The sequence below is a fragment of the Bos javanicus genome, chromosome 10 (genome assembly GCF_032452875.1).
Source record: "Bos javanicus breed banteng chromosome 10, ARS-OSU_banteng_1.0, whole genome shotgun sequence".
In the NCBI taxonomy this organism is placed as follows: Eukaryota; Metazoa; Chordata; class Mammalia; order Artiodactyla; family Bovidae; genus Bos; species Bos javanicus.
In genome coordinates, this window is record NC_083877.1 from 84,625,286 (window position 1) to 84,644,967 (window position 19,682).

Here is a 19,682-nt window from a genome sequence, read left to right on the forward strand (position 1 = left end):
AAAGAAAGTCAATGCCAAAGAATGCTCAAACTACCGCACAACTGCACTCATCTCACATGCTAGTAAAGTAACGCTCAAAATTCTCCAAGCCAGGCTTCAGCAATACGTGAACCATGAACTTGCAGATGTTCAAGCTGGTTTTAGAAAAGGCAGAGGAACCAGAGATCAAATTGCCGACATCCGCTGGATCATCAAAAAAGCAAGAGAGTTCCAGAAAAACATCTATTTCTGCTTTGTTGACCCACCTCCTAGAGTAATGGAAATAAAAACAAAAATAAACAAATGGGACCTAATTAAACTTAAAAGCTTTTGCACAATGAAGGAAACTATAAGCAAGGTGAAAACAGCCCTCAGAATGGGAGAAAGTAATAGTAAATGAAACAACTGACAAAGAATTAAGCTCCAAAATGTATAAGCAGCTCAAATACCAGAAAAATGAATAGCCCTATCAAAAAATAGCAAAAGACCTAAACAGACATTTCTCCAAAGACATACAGATGGCTAATAAACATATGGAAAGATGCTCAACATCACTCATTATTAGAGAAATGCAAATCAAAACCACAATGAGGTATCATCTCACGCCAGTCAGTACATGAAGTGAGTGAAGTGAAGTCGCTCAGTCGTGTCCGGCTCTTTGCAACCATGTGGACTGTAGCCTACCAGTCTTCTCCGTCCATGGGATTCTCCAGACAAGAATACTGGAGTGGGTTGCCATTTCCTTCTCCAATACTGTTGCTGGGAATGCAAACTGGTACAGCCACTGTGGCGAACAGTGTGGAGATTCCTTAAAAAACTGGGAATAGAATTTCCATATGACCCAGCAATCCCCCAGAATAAGAGAAATACATGTGCCCTTAATGTTCATTTCACCACTATTTACAATAGCGATATGGAAGCAACCTAGATGTCCATCAGCAGATGAATGGATAAAGAAGCTGTGTTACATGTACACAATGGAATATTCAGTTCAGTTCAGCTCAGTCGCTCAGTCGTGTCCGACTCTTTGCGACCCCATGTATCGAAGCACGCCAGGCCTCCCTGTCCATCACCAACTCCCAGAGTTCACTCAGACTCACGTCCATCGAGTCAGTGATGCCATCCAGCCAGCTCATCCTCTGTCGTCCCCTTCTCCTCCTGCCCCCAATCCCTCCCAGCATCAGAGTCTTTTCCAATGAGTCAACTCTTCGCATGAGGTGGCCAAAGTACTGGAGTTTCAGCTTTAGCCATCATTCCTTCCAAAGTATTACTCAGCTATAAAAAGGAATGCATTTGAGTCAGTTCTAATGAGGTGGATGAAACTAGAACCTATTATATAAAGTGAAGTCAGAAAAACAAATACTGTATATTAATATATATATATATATATATGGAACTTAGAAAGACGGTACTGGCAATCCTACATGCAAGGCAGCAAAGGAGACACAGATGTAAAGAACAGGCTTTTGGATTCAGCAGGAGAAGGCAAGGGTGGGATGATTTGAGACAACAGCATTGAAATATGTACATTACAATACGGAAAGGGGATGGCCAGTGAAAGTTCAATGCACAAAGCAGGGCACCTAAATCCTGTCCTCTGGGACAACCCTGAGAGGGGTGGGGTGGGGTGGGGATGGGCTTGGGAGGGGGAGGAACTATTACAGGGAGGTTTAAAAGCTTTAAACTCTAAGCACCTACGTCACTCCAGATTAGCCTGAAACTACTTTCACAAGAGAAAAAGATATCTCCCCCACCTCTCTACGAGGTTAAGATCCCAAGCTCCCTAAATCACTCTCAGCTGCGCTGCAGTCCCTGGGAAGCGAGCGCCGCAGAGCCAGAGGACCCGGGCGAACGCTCGCACGGTCCCACAATGCCCCGCTCGCGCCACCCTGAGGGCGGAGAGAAAAGACGACTGCCCGTGTAGGGAATCCGAGACGAGCTCCGAGAAGTGCGCGTGCGCACTGACCCCGGCGGACCCTAGCAACCAGAGCAGTGACAGTAGCAACCGCCGGAATGGTAAGTACCCTCTAGGCCTCGCAGCCAAAGCTGCAAGTAGATTGGAAGTGAAAAGGGTAACTGTGGAGGGTTGAGGGTGGGGGACATCGTCGAACACCGGAAGGGAGCGAGTAGCGGACGCTTGCTTGGTGGATTCAGAGGCCTGGGGCGAAAGAGAAGCCCTGGCATTGGGTTGTCTGGAGGTGAGGGCGGCCCGGGCAGAGAAAAGGCAGGGCAAAGAGCAGAAAATTCTCGAAAAAGAGCGGATTAGAGTGGGACAAGTGATGGAAGGGAGAGTGTGAATAAGGATATCATTTTAATATAAGTAATTTACCCTCCCACCCCCAAGCGAGATGGAGGGTGGGGTTGGTTAGGAGAGATTGTGTGTACCACTGGTTGCTGCAATGTTTATAAACCTGTGATGTGCCCATGTTCCACTCTGAACGACTCTCAGTTCAGTTGTTAGTAAACACTGTAAAACCCTCTCTGATAGAACATACTAGGATAGTGTTTCTCAAATTTAAGTATGCATAAGTATGATTTTGGACTAAACTGGAGTGCTGATTATGAATTTTTAACATAAGTAGGGGTTTTCAGAAATGTGCATTTCAAGTGACTCTAAAACTAGAGAGCTCCCCCTGACACTTTGAGAAATATTGCTCTCTTAGGCTTGAAATCTGACGGTGATCTATCCAATCAAATCTCTTTATGAAGTAATGATTTTACCTAGTGATGCTCATTTCCTACTTAAAGTGAGCACTGTCTTGCTTACACACTTGGTAGATCCAACTAGTAGTTTAAGTTGTTGTTTGGCTAAAGACCCAACCAAAGCTATTTAGCAAAGTATGTGATTGTCCTGCCTAATGGAAATATATATTGTTGTTCAGTTGCTAAATTGTCTCCTACTTTTTGCAATCCCATGGATTGCAGCAGGCCAGACTTCCCTGTCCTTCACTATCTCCAGAATTTGCTCAGACTCATGTCCATTGAGTCCGTGATGCTATCTGTCTTATCCTCTGCCATCTCCTTCTCCTTTTGTCTTTAGTCTTTCCCAGCATCAGGGTCTTTTCCAATGTGAAATATTTATAAAGAATAAGTTTAATTAGTTTTCTGCTATAGAAGTGAGCAGAAATTGAACCCTGGAAATTCAAGTGATGAGGAAAATATGCCTGCCCTCAGCCACCAGGTTAAATTCTACTCTTAAAAGTAGTTTCCCTTCTACATTTCTTACTATATTCCACAGGCATTTAGCTGAAAAAAAAAAAAAGGAAAGTTTAAAAATTCTGGAACATAGATTTGTATTTAGGTGAAGAAATAACTGGCCCTAAATAATTCTGAAAGTAGGAACTGTAAGAATTATTGAAAATCTTCAAATAGAGACTCAGAACTAGTAGTTAAGTGAAGCTCACTGAAGCTGCAAGCTTGTAGTTTTGGGGCCCTCTAGAAATACTGTCCCACATAGTTTTTTATTTAAGAAAATTAGCTTCTAATGTCTTAAAATGATCATACTTTACACCAAAATGCAGATTTCTGGCTTCTCTGAAGAATCTGAAATACCATATTTTACTATCAAGACACATCTTTTTTCATATTTTTGTATTACTGAAATATGATGCTGTGATATAATTGGCAGCATATTTTCTTTGCTGATGGTATATAAAGTAAGGGTGTTACTTTCAATTAACAAGAGTTTTCATATTTGAAGAAATGTGATATTAGGGTAACTCTGGTCCCAAGTTCCACCTGCCAGTGGTTTTCTAGAACCAAATAGTGGTTATCCTCTTTACGTGGCCAGCTGTACCCATTAATGATGTCCACTGGTTATTTAGACATTTCAGGTTTTAACTCCTGCTACCTATAGGGGAACTAGTCACTTTATAGACCAGTTTATGGATAACTTGATTGCTTCCAACTTGAAAGTGTTCCTATAAGTGTCTTTTTTTTGGATCCATCCATGGATTTCTCTATGGGCTTCCCTGGTGGCTCAGAGGTTAAAGCATCTGTCTGCAATGTGGGAGACCTGGGTTCAATCCCTGGGTTGGGAAGATCCCCTTGGAGAAGGAAATGGCAATCCAGTCCAGTATTCTTGCCTGGAAAATCACAGGGACAGAGGAGCCTGGAGTCCATGAGGTTGTAAAGAGTCGGACATGACTTAATGACTAAAGCAACAACAACAAGGATTTCCCTGGAAAATATACCCGGAAGTGAGATTGTGGGATCATAGGGTTTCTGCATACCTAATTTCCCTAGGCACTGTCAGATTGGATTCCAGAACAGCTATACTATTTCTTACTTCCTTCAGTGATGGATGAAAGTTTCTATTTCTCTACATTCTCATCAATTTTCTGACTTTTGCCTATATGAGGATGTATTTTAGTATCCCATTGTTTTACTTCATTTCTCTGATTTTCAGTGAGTTCAAATATCTCATTGTTAGTCATCATCTGTATTTCAGTTTCTGTAAATTTTCTGTATATATTTTTTGCCAACTTTTCCCTTTTTTTAATTTGTTTTTTAATTTCAGGAGTTCCTTGTATATTCTAGATATAAGTCCTTTGTTGGTTTTATTTTGAAAATATCTCTCAATTTTTCTAACTTGTCAACAGTGTCCTGCATTTGCTGTATTCTAGTATTTATTAGTTTATTCTATTGCATTTTCTACACAGATGATCATCTACACATAGTTTTATTTTTTATTGTAATATTGTAAAGATCTTTTGTACCATGTTAAACAGTAGCAATGATAGGAGATAGGCATCCTTGATGTGTCTGGAATCTTAAAGAGAATACTTTTTTCTTTTCTATTGAAGTATAGTTGATTTACAATGTTGTGTTGTTTTCTGGTATATAGCAAAGTGATTCAGTTACACATGTTGATATATATGTATATTCTTTTTCATTATAGTTTATTTCAAGACATTGAATATAGTTCCCTGTGCTAAACAGAGACTTTGTTGTTTATCTATTTTATAAATAATAGTGTGTATATGTTGCTCCTAAATTCCTAATTAGTCTCTCCTCCATTTTTTCCCTTTGGTAACCATAAGTTTGTTTTCTGTCATGAGTCTACCTCTGTTTTGTAAATAAGTTAATTTGTAACTTTTTTTTTAAGATTGCACATATAAGTGATATCATATGATATCACTTTATGATATCTTTATGATATGTCTTTCTCTGGCTTACTTCACTTAGTATGATAATCTCTAGGTCCATCCATATTGCTGCAAATGGCATTATTTCATTCCTTTATGGCTGAGTAGTATTCTATTGTACATATATATATATATATAACACATCTTTTTTATCCATTCATCTGTCAATGGACATTTAGCCATGTCTTGGCGATTGTAAAATAGTGCTTCAGTGAACACTGGAAAGCATATATCTTTTCAAATTATGGTTTTCTCCAGATCTATGCCCAGGAATAGGGCTGCTGGATCATATACTAGTTCACTTTCTAGTTTTTTTAAGGAACTTCCATTCCATTTTCTGTACTGGCTGTTCCAATTTACAGTCCCACCAAAAGGGCAGGAGTGTTCTCTTTTCTGCACACCCTTGCCAACATTTATTATTTGTGGAGTTAAATTAAAAGTTATTTTTTGTTGAAGTATAGTTGATGGTTTTGAAATTACGGTGCTGGAGAAGACTCTTAAGAGTCCCTTGCACTTCGAGGACATCAAACCAGTCAATCCTAAAGGAAATCAACCCTGAATATTCACTGAAAGGACTGTTGCTGAAGCTCCAATACTCTGGCCACCTGATATGAAGAGCCAACTCATTGGAAAAGACCCTGATGCTGGGAAAGATTGAAGGCAAAACAAACTCCAAGAGATAGTGGATCACCGAGGAGCCAAGCATGCTGCAGTCTGGGGTCACAAAGAGTCAGACACAACTTAGCAGCTGAGTAACAATGACAACAACAGCAACAACATAGCTGATTTACAGTGTTGTGTTAGCATCAGGTGACAGCAAAGTGAATCAGTATAGACTTTTTAATGATGGCTGTTCTGACCCGTGTGAGGTGATACCTCTTTGTAGTTTTGATTTGCATTTCTCTAATAATTAGTGATGCTGAAAATCTTTCATGTGCCTATTGGCCATCTGTATGTCTTCTTTGAAGAAATGTCTGTTTAGGTTTTCTGCTCATTTTTTCAGTGGGTTGTGTGTTTGTTTTTTTACCATACCATGCAGCATGTGGGATCCTGTTTCCCAACCAGGGATTGAACCTCTGCCCCCTGTAGTGGAAGCATGGAGTCCTAACCGCTGGACCACCAGGGAAGTCCCTGAATTTTTTTTTTTTTGTTACTGACTTATATGAGCTGTTTGTATATTTTGGAAATTAAGCCCTTCATCAGTCACATCATTTACAAATATTTTCTTCCAGCCCACAGGTTGTTTTTTTATGGTGATTTTGCTGTGCAAAACTTTTGAGTTTCATTAGGTCCCATTTGTTTATTTTTGTTTTTATTTCTATTACCTGTTTTGCCTATGTTGTCTTCTAGGAGTTTGAGGACACTTTAATGTTACCTTCCCAATTTGGCCCACCCTTGACCACCTTATTTAAAGTAAATATCCACCATAGACATATACACACATCCTGATACTCTTTACTGAGCTCAGCTTTTTCTTTTTCCTTAGTAATTATCACCTTCTAATATACTATATGACTTATCTATTTATTTATTATATCAGTTACATCGGTCTCCCAGCGATAGATGTAGATTCCCGTAAGGCAGGAATCTTTGTTCTGTTCATTGATATATCTGAAGCAAGTGGAAGAATGTTTGGTATATAGGAAGTAATCAGTCAATATTTGTTCAAATGAATGAATTTATTCATTAAGCTGGTATTGGTTAGAGCTTTTTGATATATGCATGTGTGTGTGCTAAGTTGCTTCAGTCGTGTCCGACTCTCTACGACCTAGGACTGTAGCCTGCTAGGCTCCTCTGTCCATGGGATTCTCCAGGCAAAAATACTGGAGTGGGTTGCCATTTCCTTCTCCATTTTGATATATAGCTTTTATCAAATAAGGAATTTTGCTTTAACCCTTAGTTAAAAGCTTTTAATATCAGAGGTAGAACTTTATCAAATGCTCTTTCTGCACTTACTGAAATAAATGTAATTTCCCCCTTTTAATCCATTAATAAATGATTTACATTTGTAATAGATTTTTCTGTTGTTAAACAATCTTTATGCCCCTGGCATAAGCCATTTTTGATCATGATCATTATACACCATTGGCTTTGGAAATCTAATATTGTGCATCTAAGATTTTTCAAATCTGTTTTAAGAAGTAAAAAGGGCCCCTTATCTAGTTATGGCATCAAGATTATTCTAGTCTCATAAAATAAGTTGGCAGCTTTCCCTCTTTTCTTTCTGGTTTCTGAAACAACTTGCATAACAAGGAATATCTGCTCCTTGAAAAGTTGGTAGAACTTATTTGCAATTTATCTAGATTTGGGGCTTTAGGGGAGGAGGGTGTGAGTAAATTTCTTGGATTATCTTTTTAATTTTCAAATAGTTATTGGTCTATTCATATTTTCTGATTCTTCTTGTGAGTTTTGGCTTTTTTTTTTTCCCTAGAAATGTATACTTTAGGTTTTCAAAATTATAATATTTTATTTTAAAAATCTCTGTGGTATCTGTGTCATCTCTCTTTATTCTATATTTTTAATTTGTATATCTCTCTGTTTTGCTCAGTCAGGCTTGCCAGAAACTTAAGAACCAGCTTTTAGTTTTGTTCATCTTTTTTCCTCTCAGTCTGTTTTTCATTGATTTCTTCCTTCCTGTTTCCTTCTGCATTCATGATGTACTTTTCCAAATATTTTGAATGCCTAATTTGTTTTCTATCTCTTGCTTTCTCTTATTTTTTAAAATTTATTTTATTCATTAGTTGATTTGCAATGTTGTGTTTACTCCTCCTAAACAGCAAAGTGATTCAGTTATACATATATATATAATCCTTTTCATATTATTTTCCATTATGGTTTATCACAGAATATTGAGTATAGTTCCCTGTTCTCTTATTTTTAAATTAATGTATTTTAAGCATAAGTTTCCTTTTAAGTGTTATATTCCTCCAATTTTTACATTCTTTGTCTTTAATTTTATTATTTTACTTAAATTAATAGTTTTATTTTTAACTTGTGTTATTTATTAGTGCATCTTTACTTCAGAGACTTAATTCCTTTTGTTATTCTTTAGGGTTCTCTCTTTTATAAAATAAGCTCCAGCAAAGATTCAAAGGATGTCTTCTTTTTCTTACCTTTAAAGTTTTTAATGTCATATTAAATTGAATCTAAGATACTATTGATTATAAGGTACAACATTATTTTATCTTCTTCTAAGAAAGAAAAGTAATGATTCGTGTTGTTGTACATCAGGAACCAACACAACCTTGTAAAGCAATTATCTTCCAGTTAAAAAATAAGAAAAATAAGAAGTTGGAATTAAACTGTGACAGAATTTCCTATCACTTAGAAATTTTATTTTGTATTTATTGACAGAGTTATTTTAAATGTATTTAGGCATATAGATTTTTATCATGTGTTATCCTTTGATAATGGAGAAGGCAGTGGCACCCCACTCCAGTACTCTTGCCTGGAAAATCCCACGGTCGGAGGAGCCTGGTAGGCTGCAATTCATGGGGTCGCTAAGAGTCGGACACGCCTGAGCAACTTCACTTTCACTTTTCACTTTCATGCATTGGAGAAGGAAATGGCAACCCACTCCAGTGTTCTTGCCTGCAGAGTCCCAGGGATGGGGGGGGAGCCTGGTGGGCTGCCTTCCATGGGGTCGCACAGAGTTGGACATGACTGAAGCAACTTAGCAGCAGCATCCTTTGATAAACATAAAAATGAATATATATGGTATGTATATTAAATAAGATGGTTAATATTTTTCTAAACCTTCATCAGTGCTACCTGGCTGCAGCAATTATAAAATTTTCCTGGTTGTAAGATGTATCCAGACTTCAAAGATATTAAAATGTGAAGGAAGATATAAATCTTAGAATAATGAAATAAGATATATTTTATTTTATTTTTTTGAAATAAGATATATTTTAATATCAGTGTTGACAGCTCTGTTTTTTGTGAACCACGTGAGAGTAAAGCATATGACATGATACATCATGATTTCCTTAATTTCTCTGAGAGGTATTTAAGTATTTCTGATTTTAAGAAATTAAAACATTCTCTTTTCATATAAAGTCTCAAAAAAAGAAATCTTTTTAATGGTAGATGCCAGGGCTAATAATTGTTGCATGAAAATTGAGTCAACAAATCACACCAATAAAGATAACCTTGTTTTTTCTTCTCTTTTTAAGGCGAAAGCAACAACAATCAAAGAAGCCCTAGCCAGATGGGTGAGTTTATGAGTTCTTACTTCTAGAAACCATATTAGGATAAGTTTTGGACAGTTATTTAAATCTGATCATTCGATACAAGAAATCTGTTAGTGGATACATGAGCCTACACAGGTGATAAAAGTATATAGACCTTAATACACACATGCAGACACATTCACACTCACATGTACAAATGAGTATAAGTAAAATTGGGAAAATCTGATTAAAGTTAGTGGATTGTATCAATATCAATATCTTGGTTGTGATACTATAATTTTGAAAAATGTTACCATTAGGGCAAAGTGTATAAAGGCTCTCTCTGTATTATTTCGTATAACTGCACATGACTCTTCAAATATCTCAATAAAAATTTCAGTTAAAAAGTCTGACCATTGGAAAATTTAAATCTGGAAAGGCTAATTTGTCTGTTACTGTGATAGCTGGAATCTCCATGTTCTTTTTCAACTTCATCATTATTAAACCACATATCATTTTTAGGTGATAGAGTGATATGTGCTGTGGGTGATCTAGGTTTTAGATAAATGATGGTTTTAATCTCTTGGAGGTTAGAACAGAGACAGTCAATGTGAACAAATGAAAATCATGCATAGACAAATGAAAAAACCTCGAATAAAAATTCTAAAATGATACTCAACATGACTGATCGTCAGGGAAATGCAAATCAAAACCCCAAAGAGATATCACCTTACACCTGTTAAAATGGCTGTCATTAAAAATATGAGAGAAAAGTGTTGGTGAGGATGTGGAAAAAAGGGAACCCTTTTGCACTTTGGTGGGAATGTAAGTTGGTATAGTGTTATGGTGGAGTGGTTAGTATAAACACTGTGGAGATTCCTCAAAAATTAAAAGTAGAACTACCATATAATCTAGGAGTTCCACTTCTGGATGTATATCTGAAGGAAATGGAATTGCCATCTCAAAGAGTAATTATCCCCAGGTTCATTGCAGCATTATTCAGAATAGCCAAGACATGAAAACAACCTAAATGGCTATCAGTGGATGAATGGATAAAGAAAATGTGTATTTGTATACAATGGAATATTACTCAGCCATAAAAAGAAGAAAGTCCTGCCATTTGTGACAACATTATGCTAAATGATGTAGTCAGATAGGTAAAGACAATTCAAGGTTTTTTCATTTGTGATCTCACTTATATGTGAAATCTAAAAAAGCCAACTCATAGAAACAGATTATAATGGTGGTTACCAAAGTTGAGGAATGGAGGAAATGGGGAAAAGTTGGTCAAAGGGTAGAAGCTTCCAGTTATAAGATCAATAAGTTCTGGGAATCTGTGTATAGCATAGTTAATAATACTGTATTATATACTCGAAAGTTGCTAAGAGAGTAATCTTAAATGTTCTCAACACACAAAAAATTTCTTGTATGAGGTGCTGGATGTGTTAACTTTATGCTGGTAATCATCTTGCAATATGTACATATATCAAAGTATCACATTGCATACCTTAAACATAAATAATGTTGTATGTTAATTGTATCTCAATAAATCTGTAAAAAGTAGTGATAATTTTGTACTGTATAAAAGTATTGAATCACTGTGTTGTACACCAGAAACTAACATAGCACTGTAAGTCAATTATGTTTCAACAAACAGACAAATTCGTAGAAAAAGACACTAGATTTGTGGTAACCAGAGGCAAGGGGTAGGGGTAGGGGAAATTGGATGAAGATAGTCAATAGGTACAAGCTTCCAGTTACAAGATAAGTAAGTACTAGGGATGCAGTGTACAAAATGATTAATATAATTAATGTCGGCCCCATCACGTCATGGCAAATAGATGTGGGAAAGTGGAAACAGTGACAGATTTTATTTTCTTGGGCTCCAAAATCACTTCAGATGGTGATTGTAACCTTGAAATTAAAAGACGCTTGCTCCTTGGAAGAAAAGCTATGACAAACCCAGACAGCGTATTAAAAAGTGGAGACATCACTTTGCCAACAAAGGTCCATATAGTCAAAGCTATGGTTTTTACAGTAGTCATGTATGGATGTGAGAGTTGGACCATAAAGAAGGCTGAGTACCAGAGAATTGATGCTTTTGAATTGTGGTGCTAAAGATGCTTGAGAATCCCTTGGACCGCAAAGAGATCAAATCAGTCAGTCCTACAGGAAATCAACCTTCCTAATCATTGGAAGGACTGATGCAGAAGCTGAAGCTCCAAAACTTTGGCCACCTGATGTGAAGAGCTGACTCACTGGAAAAGCCCCTGATGCTGGGAAAGATTGAGGGCAAGAGGAAAAGAGGGCAACACAGGATGAGATCATTGGATGGCATCACTGACTCAATGGACATGAATTTGAGCAAACTCCAGGAGATGTTGAAGGACAGGGAAGCCTGGCAAGCTGTAGTCCATGGGGTGGCAAAGAGTCGGACAGAACTTAGCAACTGAAGAACAACACTGCTGTATGTTATATACGAAAGTTAAGAGAGTAAGTCCCAAGAGTTTTTATCACAAGGAAAAAAATTTTATTTCTTTTATTTTGTATCTGCTTGAGATGATGGATGTTCACTAAACTTACTGTGGTCATCATTTCATGATTATGTAAGTCAAATCAGTATGTTGTATGTCTTAAACTTATTCAGTGCTGTATATCAATTATATCTGGAAATACACAAGATACATTTTTTAAAAGCACATAGTAATGTTGGGAAATGGCATTGTAAAAAATGTGCATTAAATTTAAACAAATATTTTGAATATAAAATTCTATAAAGTTTGAATGGTTGTCAGCACTATGGATAGAATTTCCAGAGAGAATAGAGATGGCTTCTCAATTTCTATCCCCAGTGATAGCTTATTTGACTGTGTTATCAGTTTTTTGTATAATAATATATCTTTGCTTTTGTAGCTGGGCTTTAAATAAAAAGTCTTTCAAGAAACTTGGTGTCTATGGAAAATAGACAGAGTAGCTAGGATAATGAAATATTTGAATTCTTGTTTTTAGTGCTTGTAAGTTTCTGTATACCCTAATTGGAATTTAAAAATTCCTTTCTGTTTAGCTACTGAAAAATCTGTCTTAATAAAAAAAAGTATGGAGTAGGCTTAGTATTCAATACAGTTGCCTTGAAGCAGATTTTAGGATAATATAATAATATTTATATTAACAAGTGGTTAATAACACTTAGTTTATAATAATAAATAGCCAACCACTATTATTATTATAATAATAAGTGGTTGGCTATTTGATTTGGTTTGTACATTTTATTTCTAGATTATATGATGGCTGTAAGTCTTTAACTTTAAGATTATTTGAGGATATAATGCTCATTCTTACTTTCATTAACACATTTATTAAAGATGTCAGTCTCCCATCTCCTAACCTATGGCACACAAAAAAATACCAAGTGGATGTGTATTAGTTGTCTTTCAACTGATTATATATTTTCTATTATTTATGTGTTATGATTTGATTTAAAAAAAAACAAAACAAGCCTCTTTTGTGTCTTATATCACACTAGCTATAGAAAACATGAGTTTGAGCATGCCCCAGGAGATAGTGAAGAACAGGGAAGCCTGGAGTGCTGCAGTCCATGGGGTCACAAAGGGTTAGATATAACTTAGCGACCAAACAACAACAATAGAAAACAGGAAAGCAAAAAAAAAAGGTTCCCAAGCTGCAGTATCTTCTTGTTTTGTTGGAGAGATGGAACTAAGTACCTCAGTTATTAGGCAGCATTATTAGGCAGCATTATTAGGCAGCATATCCTGGTAATTAAAATTTAAATTGTATTAGGTACTGAAATTAAACTGTAACATAGAATGTAGTAGTAAATTATTGTAGAACAAATAAATTTGACCTTCAGTTCAGTTGCTCAATCACGTCCGACTCTTTGCGACCCCATGAATCGCAGCACGCCAGGCCTCCCTGTCCATCACCATCTCCCGGAGTTCACACAAACTCACGTCCATCGTGTTGGTGATTCCATCCAGCCATCTCATCCTCTGTCATCCCCTTCTCCTCCTGCCCCCAATCCCTCCTAGCATCAGTCTTTTCCAGTGAGTCAGCTCTTCGCATGAGGTGGCCAAAGTACTGGAGTTTCAGCTTTAGCATCAGTCCTTCCAAAGAACACCCAGGACTGATCTCCTTTAGGATGGACTGGTTGGATCTCCTTGCAGTCCAAGGGACTCTCAAGAGTCTTCTTCAACACCACAGTTCAAAAGCATCAATTCTTCGGAGCTCAGCTTTCTTCACAGTGCAACTCTCACATCCATACATGACCACTGGAAAAACCATAGCCTTGACTAGACGGACCTTTGTTGGCAAAGTAATGTTTGTCATAAAGAGAATACCTTCTCAAATTCTTGGTATTTGGTGGTTGTAGCTCAGACTAAATTGTACATAGGAACAGAAAGATGAGATGACAAAAACAGCTCGTCTTATAGATCTAAATCTGATACTTAAGTTTGTTTAGGGACAAGGAATCCTTCCCAGAAAAATGTTTTTGTTGTTGTGTTTTATTTTTGTTTATTAATTGATAGACTCTTAAAAGATTTTAAAAACTACAGAAATAAAAGTTATTTTCTTTCCTCTTTTCCATTTGGCTGAGACCTGACAGGGAATTATCTGAACCAGCGATGTATAAGCTAGTTATCAGGTTCAGTAAGTAAGTGTTGTCAATAAGTGTTCTGTCAAGAATGTACAGAATTAATGAATTTTAATAGCTATTTTGAAATAAATATTGAAAAGCCTTGAGAAAATCTGACCTTTTTAGTTCCACATTATAATCTGGGATTATTTTCTTCCACATTAATTTTCCTTATAGGAAGAGAAAACCAGCCAGAAGCCATCTGAAGCCAGAGAGATAAAGCTGTATGCCCAGATTCCCCCTATAGAGAAGATGGATGCATCCTTGTCCACGCTTTCTAATTGCGAGTAAGTGCTTGTCTTTTTTCATCCTTTCTAGTATTGCTGTTAAGTTTCCCTTCCTTTTCTAAATACACAGACTAAAAAAATGTATTTATTTTCTTGGTTTTCATTTCCCTTCCTCCCTCCCTTCCTTCCTTCCTGTGATTCTCCCTTTGGCAAGGCCAAACATAAACGATTATTGGTTTATAGGGTCGTTAATCGAGTAATTCTAAACTATCCTGTATCACATTTTTTTACAGTGTGATTTTTTGTTTTGATTGTGCCGGGCCTTTGTTGCTGTGCACGGGCCCTTGGTTGCAGCAGAGGCTTCTCTAGTTTTGGTGCCCGGGCTTAGTTGCCGTGTGGTTCTGAGTTCCCCGACCAGGGATCGCACCTGTGTCCCTGCATTAGAAGGTGGATTCTTTACACAAACTTCCTTTTCTCTTAGGAGAAGCTAAATAACACAATAAAACTATTTCTCTGTCGTAAAATCTAGTAGTTTCTCTTGTGAAATTATCCATCAAAGTCAATACTATACTTACTCAGAAGCATAGAAGTAACCACTTTTGAAAAATTTCTCAAATTATTAAAATACATTGTAAAACATCTAGAAAATATTAAAAACACAAAGAAAAGGAAATATCAACCAAAATTGCACCAGTTTTTGAGTACCAGGGTTAGCATTTTAAAAAATTTCATTTTTTTATTATTATTGTTGGTTGCTCCACACAGCATGTAAGATCTTAGTTCCCTGACCAGGAATTGAACCCATGCAATGGGAGCATGAAGTCTTAACTACTGGACCACTGGGGAAGTCCTAGCATTCTCACGTAGAGCCTTTTTATTTATTTTTTTCTCATTAGCACTAAGTTACACTTACTTGCAATCCTATTTTCCCAAGACTTTAAGTATCAGATATATGTTTATTATATTAACTGATTTCCTGAATATTCTGCATGCTTTTTAGCAGGGTTCTGTGACGAATTTGAGGCAATTATACCATGACACCTTGTAACCATGTTCTTAAGCTGCAATGTCTTGTCAGGGCTATAGAATGTTATAGAATCACTTGTTATAGAATATTGGAAAATCCTATATTTTCCTAAGTGTGGTTCCCTGACTACCTACATAAGAACCTCCTTGTGCAGCAGATAAGCCCAACTTCAAATTTATAGAAAAAGAATCTACTGATGAAACTAGGTATCTGTGTTTACAATAAGCAATCTGAATGACTCTTAAGCACATATTTGTGAATGCATGCATTAGACTAATATCTATCTTTGGAATTAAAGGGAAAAACAAACATAATTTAGTTATTGTATGCAGCTTGTCCTTTGTGATGAGAACACAGTGTAGTACATAAAAATCTACCTTAAATGTGTTTTTGGCTTCAAAATCATGATTTCAAAGAACATTATTTTAAAGTGGTCAAATGTCTTTTTATCAAACCTTGAGAAGGTTCTATACCTCATACCAAAGTACCCTAGAAACTTCTTAAGAGTCATCCTGTTCATATTTTTGCTGACAATCTTTGGGCAGGTTGCCTATACAACAATTACAGAACTATTCCCCAACTGTAGTCCTGCTTTTCCACTCCATTTTTCACTTTATTGGTAATTCTTGGGAGTGGAGAATGACTAGAAAATACACACATATGACCAATAATTTACAGTGTACAGTAATTGCTTTTACTGTTTTAAGCAAAAAAAAAAAAAAAGAATAATTCCTCTTCAAATCAAATCTGAAGGATAAGATCACATGTTCTGGGGTCAGTTTTGGGGGGTTTTAAATTTGGATTTGCTACTTTCTGGCTGTGTAATAGTAGGCAAATTGCTTAACATCTTTGTGTCTCAGTTTCCTCATTTATAAAATATGGTTACTAATATGTAGCTCATAGGATCATTCTGATGGTTAAAATAGTTAATACATGTAAAGTATTTAGAAGAATACTAGGCACATATGAAGCATTCAATAAAATTAGCTTTTATTATATTCTTTGCATGAAGTTTGCTAAGATATTAAACACTTTTGTCAAGAGAAGATTAATAGTGTATAATTCAGTTCCGTTCAGTTCAGTTCAGTCGCATCTGACTCTTTGCGACCCCATAAATCACATCACGCCAGGCCTCCCTGTCCATCACCAACTCCCAGAGTTCACTCAAACTCACGTTCATTGAGTCGGTGATGCCATCCAGCCATCTCATCCTCTGTTGTCCCCTTTTCCTCCTGCCCCCAATCCTTCCCAGCATCGGAGTCTTTTCCAGTGAGTCAGCTCTTCGCATGAGGTGGCCAAAGTACTGGAGTATATAACTATGCTCCCTTTAAAATTTTGTTTTTATACGATTAAAGTATATATAGGGAAAAAAATATAGAAAATATATATATAAACTGGTGAAAGTATTTATTTCTGGGGAAATGTCTGGGGTGATTAGGACTACGTTGACTTTTTATAAAGTATGTATCATGGACATTTTCCAAAGTTGGTATGTATGGCCCGATCTTGTTTGTTTTAGTGGCTGCATAGTATTTTGTTATCTGTATTCCTCAGCTGATGGGTGTTTATAAATTTTCCCCCATTTTTTTGCTATTATAATAATACAGTAATAGTTTAACTCATATATATTTGGCATTACTATTTCCATAGGATATGTTCCTATAAATGAATTACTGGGTTAAAGAAAATATGCATTTAAAAATTTTAATAGAAAACACCAAAATGTCCACAAAAAGGTTTTTTTAATTTTAATACAGTGAATGTTTATTAACTTTTGTTAATAGCAGTATGGGAAACAGTATGACGATTTCAAAATGAAAGAACATGTGCCATGTCTGAGAGGGGAAAAAAGGAGTCAGTGTGAAAAGGAAACGTCTGAGAGAACTTGAGGAATAATTTCTATTATACTATTAACTTTTTTTCTTATTAATTCTAGTATTCTTTTTTTTTCTCCTTTAGGAAGCTTTCACTGTCTACAAACTGCATTGAAAAAATTGCAAACCTGAATGGCTTAAGTAAGTGATCCACAGTAACAGATGGTTCCAGAATTTTTTTAGTTATTGGGAAGAAACATTCCAGAGACACTGCATAATCCTAGAAGCTGGCACCTGTTTCAACCACAGTAATTGTCAGATGATAGAAAGAATATATAAACTATGTGTCTTGTTTGACTATCCAAAGAAAATTAGAGATAACATGAAACCTGAATAGTTTAAGGACATTTTAAAGCTTGTAGAGTTAGAATTGAAATATATGAACTGAAAATCAAGTTTTTTTAAATCTGTTTTTGTCCAGATTTCTCTTGTATTTCATACTTGTTGTATTTAAAATTTTGTTCCTCACATCCTTGTTTTTCCTATGCGCCTTATCTTTTTTAATGGCATTAACCCCTTCCCAGTTGTCAAGGTTCCTTATGCAAGTTGCCTCTGGGCTGCAAACACTTGGTGGCTTAAAGCTTCAGAAATGTATTCCCTCACAATTCTAGAGGCCAGAAGTCTGCAATCAGTTTCACTGGGCCAATATCAGTGTTTTAAGAGGGCCATGGTTTCTCCGGAGGCTTTAGGGGAGAATCTTTTCCTTGCCTTTTCTGGGTTCGAATGACTGCCACATTCCTTGGCTTGTGACTGTGTCGCTCTAGTATCTGCCTCTGTGATCATATTTCCTTCTACTGTTTTGTCTCTGCCATATCTTTTTCTGTCACCCTCTTATAAGGACATACATGATTGCATTTAGGAAACACTTGGATAATCAAGGATATTTTCCCCATCTTAAGATTCCTAACTTACTCTTATCTGCAAAATATTTTTTCCCATATATGATAATATTCACATCCAGGGATTAGGATGTAGGTATCTTTTGGTGAGCCATCATTTATCTTATAATACTTCCCCTTTATTTCCCTCAAGCCCTACATCCAGGTTTATCTCTGAGTCCTGTTAAATTTATTCTTTGAAAGAGCTCAAATAATTTGTTGCGTTTCCATTTCCAGGAGCTACAGCTTTAACTTAGACCCTCATCATTTCCCCCTTAGGTCATCTTTTTCAAACGTTTTTTTACCACTTCCCACAGTAAGAAATACAGTTGAATTAATAACTCAGTACATACGTTCATAGGGCTTCCCAGGTGGCTCAGTGGTAAAGAATCCATCTGCCAATGCAGGAGATGTGACTTTAATCCCTGGGTTGAGAAGATCCACTGAAGGAGAAAATGGCAACCACCTCCAGTATTGCTTGGAAAATCCCATGGACAGAGGAGCCTGGCAGGCTACAGTCCATGGAGCAGCAAAGAGTCAGACACGACTTAGTGACTGTGCACGCACACACATGAATATACATATCAAATATACACATACTCATATGAACTGGATTAAAATTTGTAAAACCGTATTTACCCTTATAGCATTGGTTCCATTTTTAAAAGTTTTTAGTGTGATTTCCTGGTTTTTTAAATGTTTGTCACAATCCACTAAGGTTTTTTCTGTTTGTTTTATTGGAGTGTAGTTGATTCACAGTGTTAGGTTACTTTCAGGTGTACAGCAAAGTGATTCAGTTATACATGTGCATATATTCATTCTTTTTTAGATTCTTTTCTCATGTAGGTTATCACAGGATATTGAGTAGATTTTCCTGTTATTAATATATAGTAGGTTCTTGCTGACAACCCATTAAGTTGATTTCACATGATCCACAATTTGAAAAAACACTGCCTTACAACTTATGTGATAGCCACCCAATTGATCTCCTTATCTCCTATCTTTCTGCTCTTCAGTTGACCTTCAGCACTGACACCAGAGTTTTCTTTATGAAAATATTGTTCTATTTATCATTCCTCCAAGCCAGAGACCTTCAATGACTCCCCTTTGCCTAGTAAAGACCAAATGCCTTAAGGTTGCATTCAGAGTCATTTAAAAGCTTGTAACATCCTCTTTATACCCAAACATTTCATTCTTTTTTATACCTTTGTACACTTGTTAATGCAGTGCTTTTCATTGAGAACAGCCCCATCCTGTAACAGGAAAACCCTACAAGAAAAAAAATTAACATTAAGAATGCAAAGTTTAAATGTTATTTAGAGGAAGAGCTCTAAAGACTCTGATTTCCGTCATCATAATGACTCTTTCTTGGAGACATTTCCTGACCCAGGGATTGAACCCGGGTCTCCCGCACTGCAGGCAGACTCTTTACCATCTGAGCCACCCAGGAAACCCTTGTAACAGTCTACCTTGGATTATAATCCAGAAAGTGAAGAGAAACTGGACTCTGTGGGAGAGGTAGTGGGGGAATGATTTGGGAGAATGGCATTAAAACATGTATGAATCATATAAGAAATGAATCGCCAGTCCAGGTTCAATGCAGGATACAGGAAGCTTGGGGCTGGTGCACTGGAATGACCCAGAGGGATGGTATGGGGAGGGAGGTGGGAGGGGGTTTCAGGATTGGGAACACATGTACACCTGTGGCAGATTCATGTTGATGTATG

At 36.6% G+C, this 19,682-nt stretch overlaps 1 protein-coding gene across 2 annotated transcripts in view; it reads left to right on the plus strand.

Moving 5' to 3' along the window:
• The first annotated feature begins 1,846 nt into the window (after nt 1–1,846).
• Nucleotides 1,847–19,682, plus strand: part of DNAL1 (dynein axonemal light chain 1) — a 40,758-nt gene continuing 22,922 nt past the window's right edge. Inside the window, exons 1-4 of one of the 2 annotated variants that reach the window (XM_061429405.1) lie at nt 1,847–1,995; nt 9,302–9,340; nt 14,127–14,236; nt 17,163–17,218. In XM_061429405.1, the coding sequence (XP_061285389.1) occupies nt 1,993–1,995; nt 9,302–9,340; nt 14,127–14,236; nt 17,163–17,218 (208 nt within the window). In that variant the 5' untranslated portion in view covers nt 1,847–1,992. Of the gene's footprint in view, nt 1,996–8,801; nt 8,844–9,301; nt 9,341–14,126; nt 14,237–17,162; nt 17,219–19,682 lie in introns of those variants that run through there. The other variant, XM_061429406.1, reaches the window with a different exon arrangement.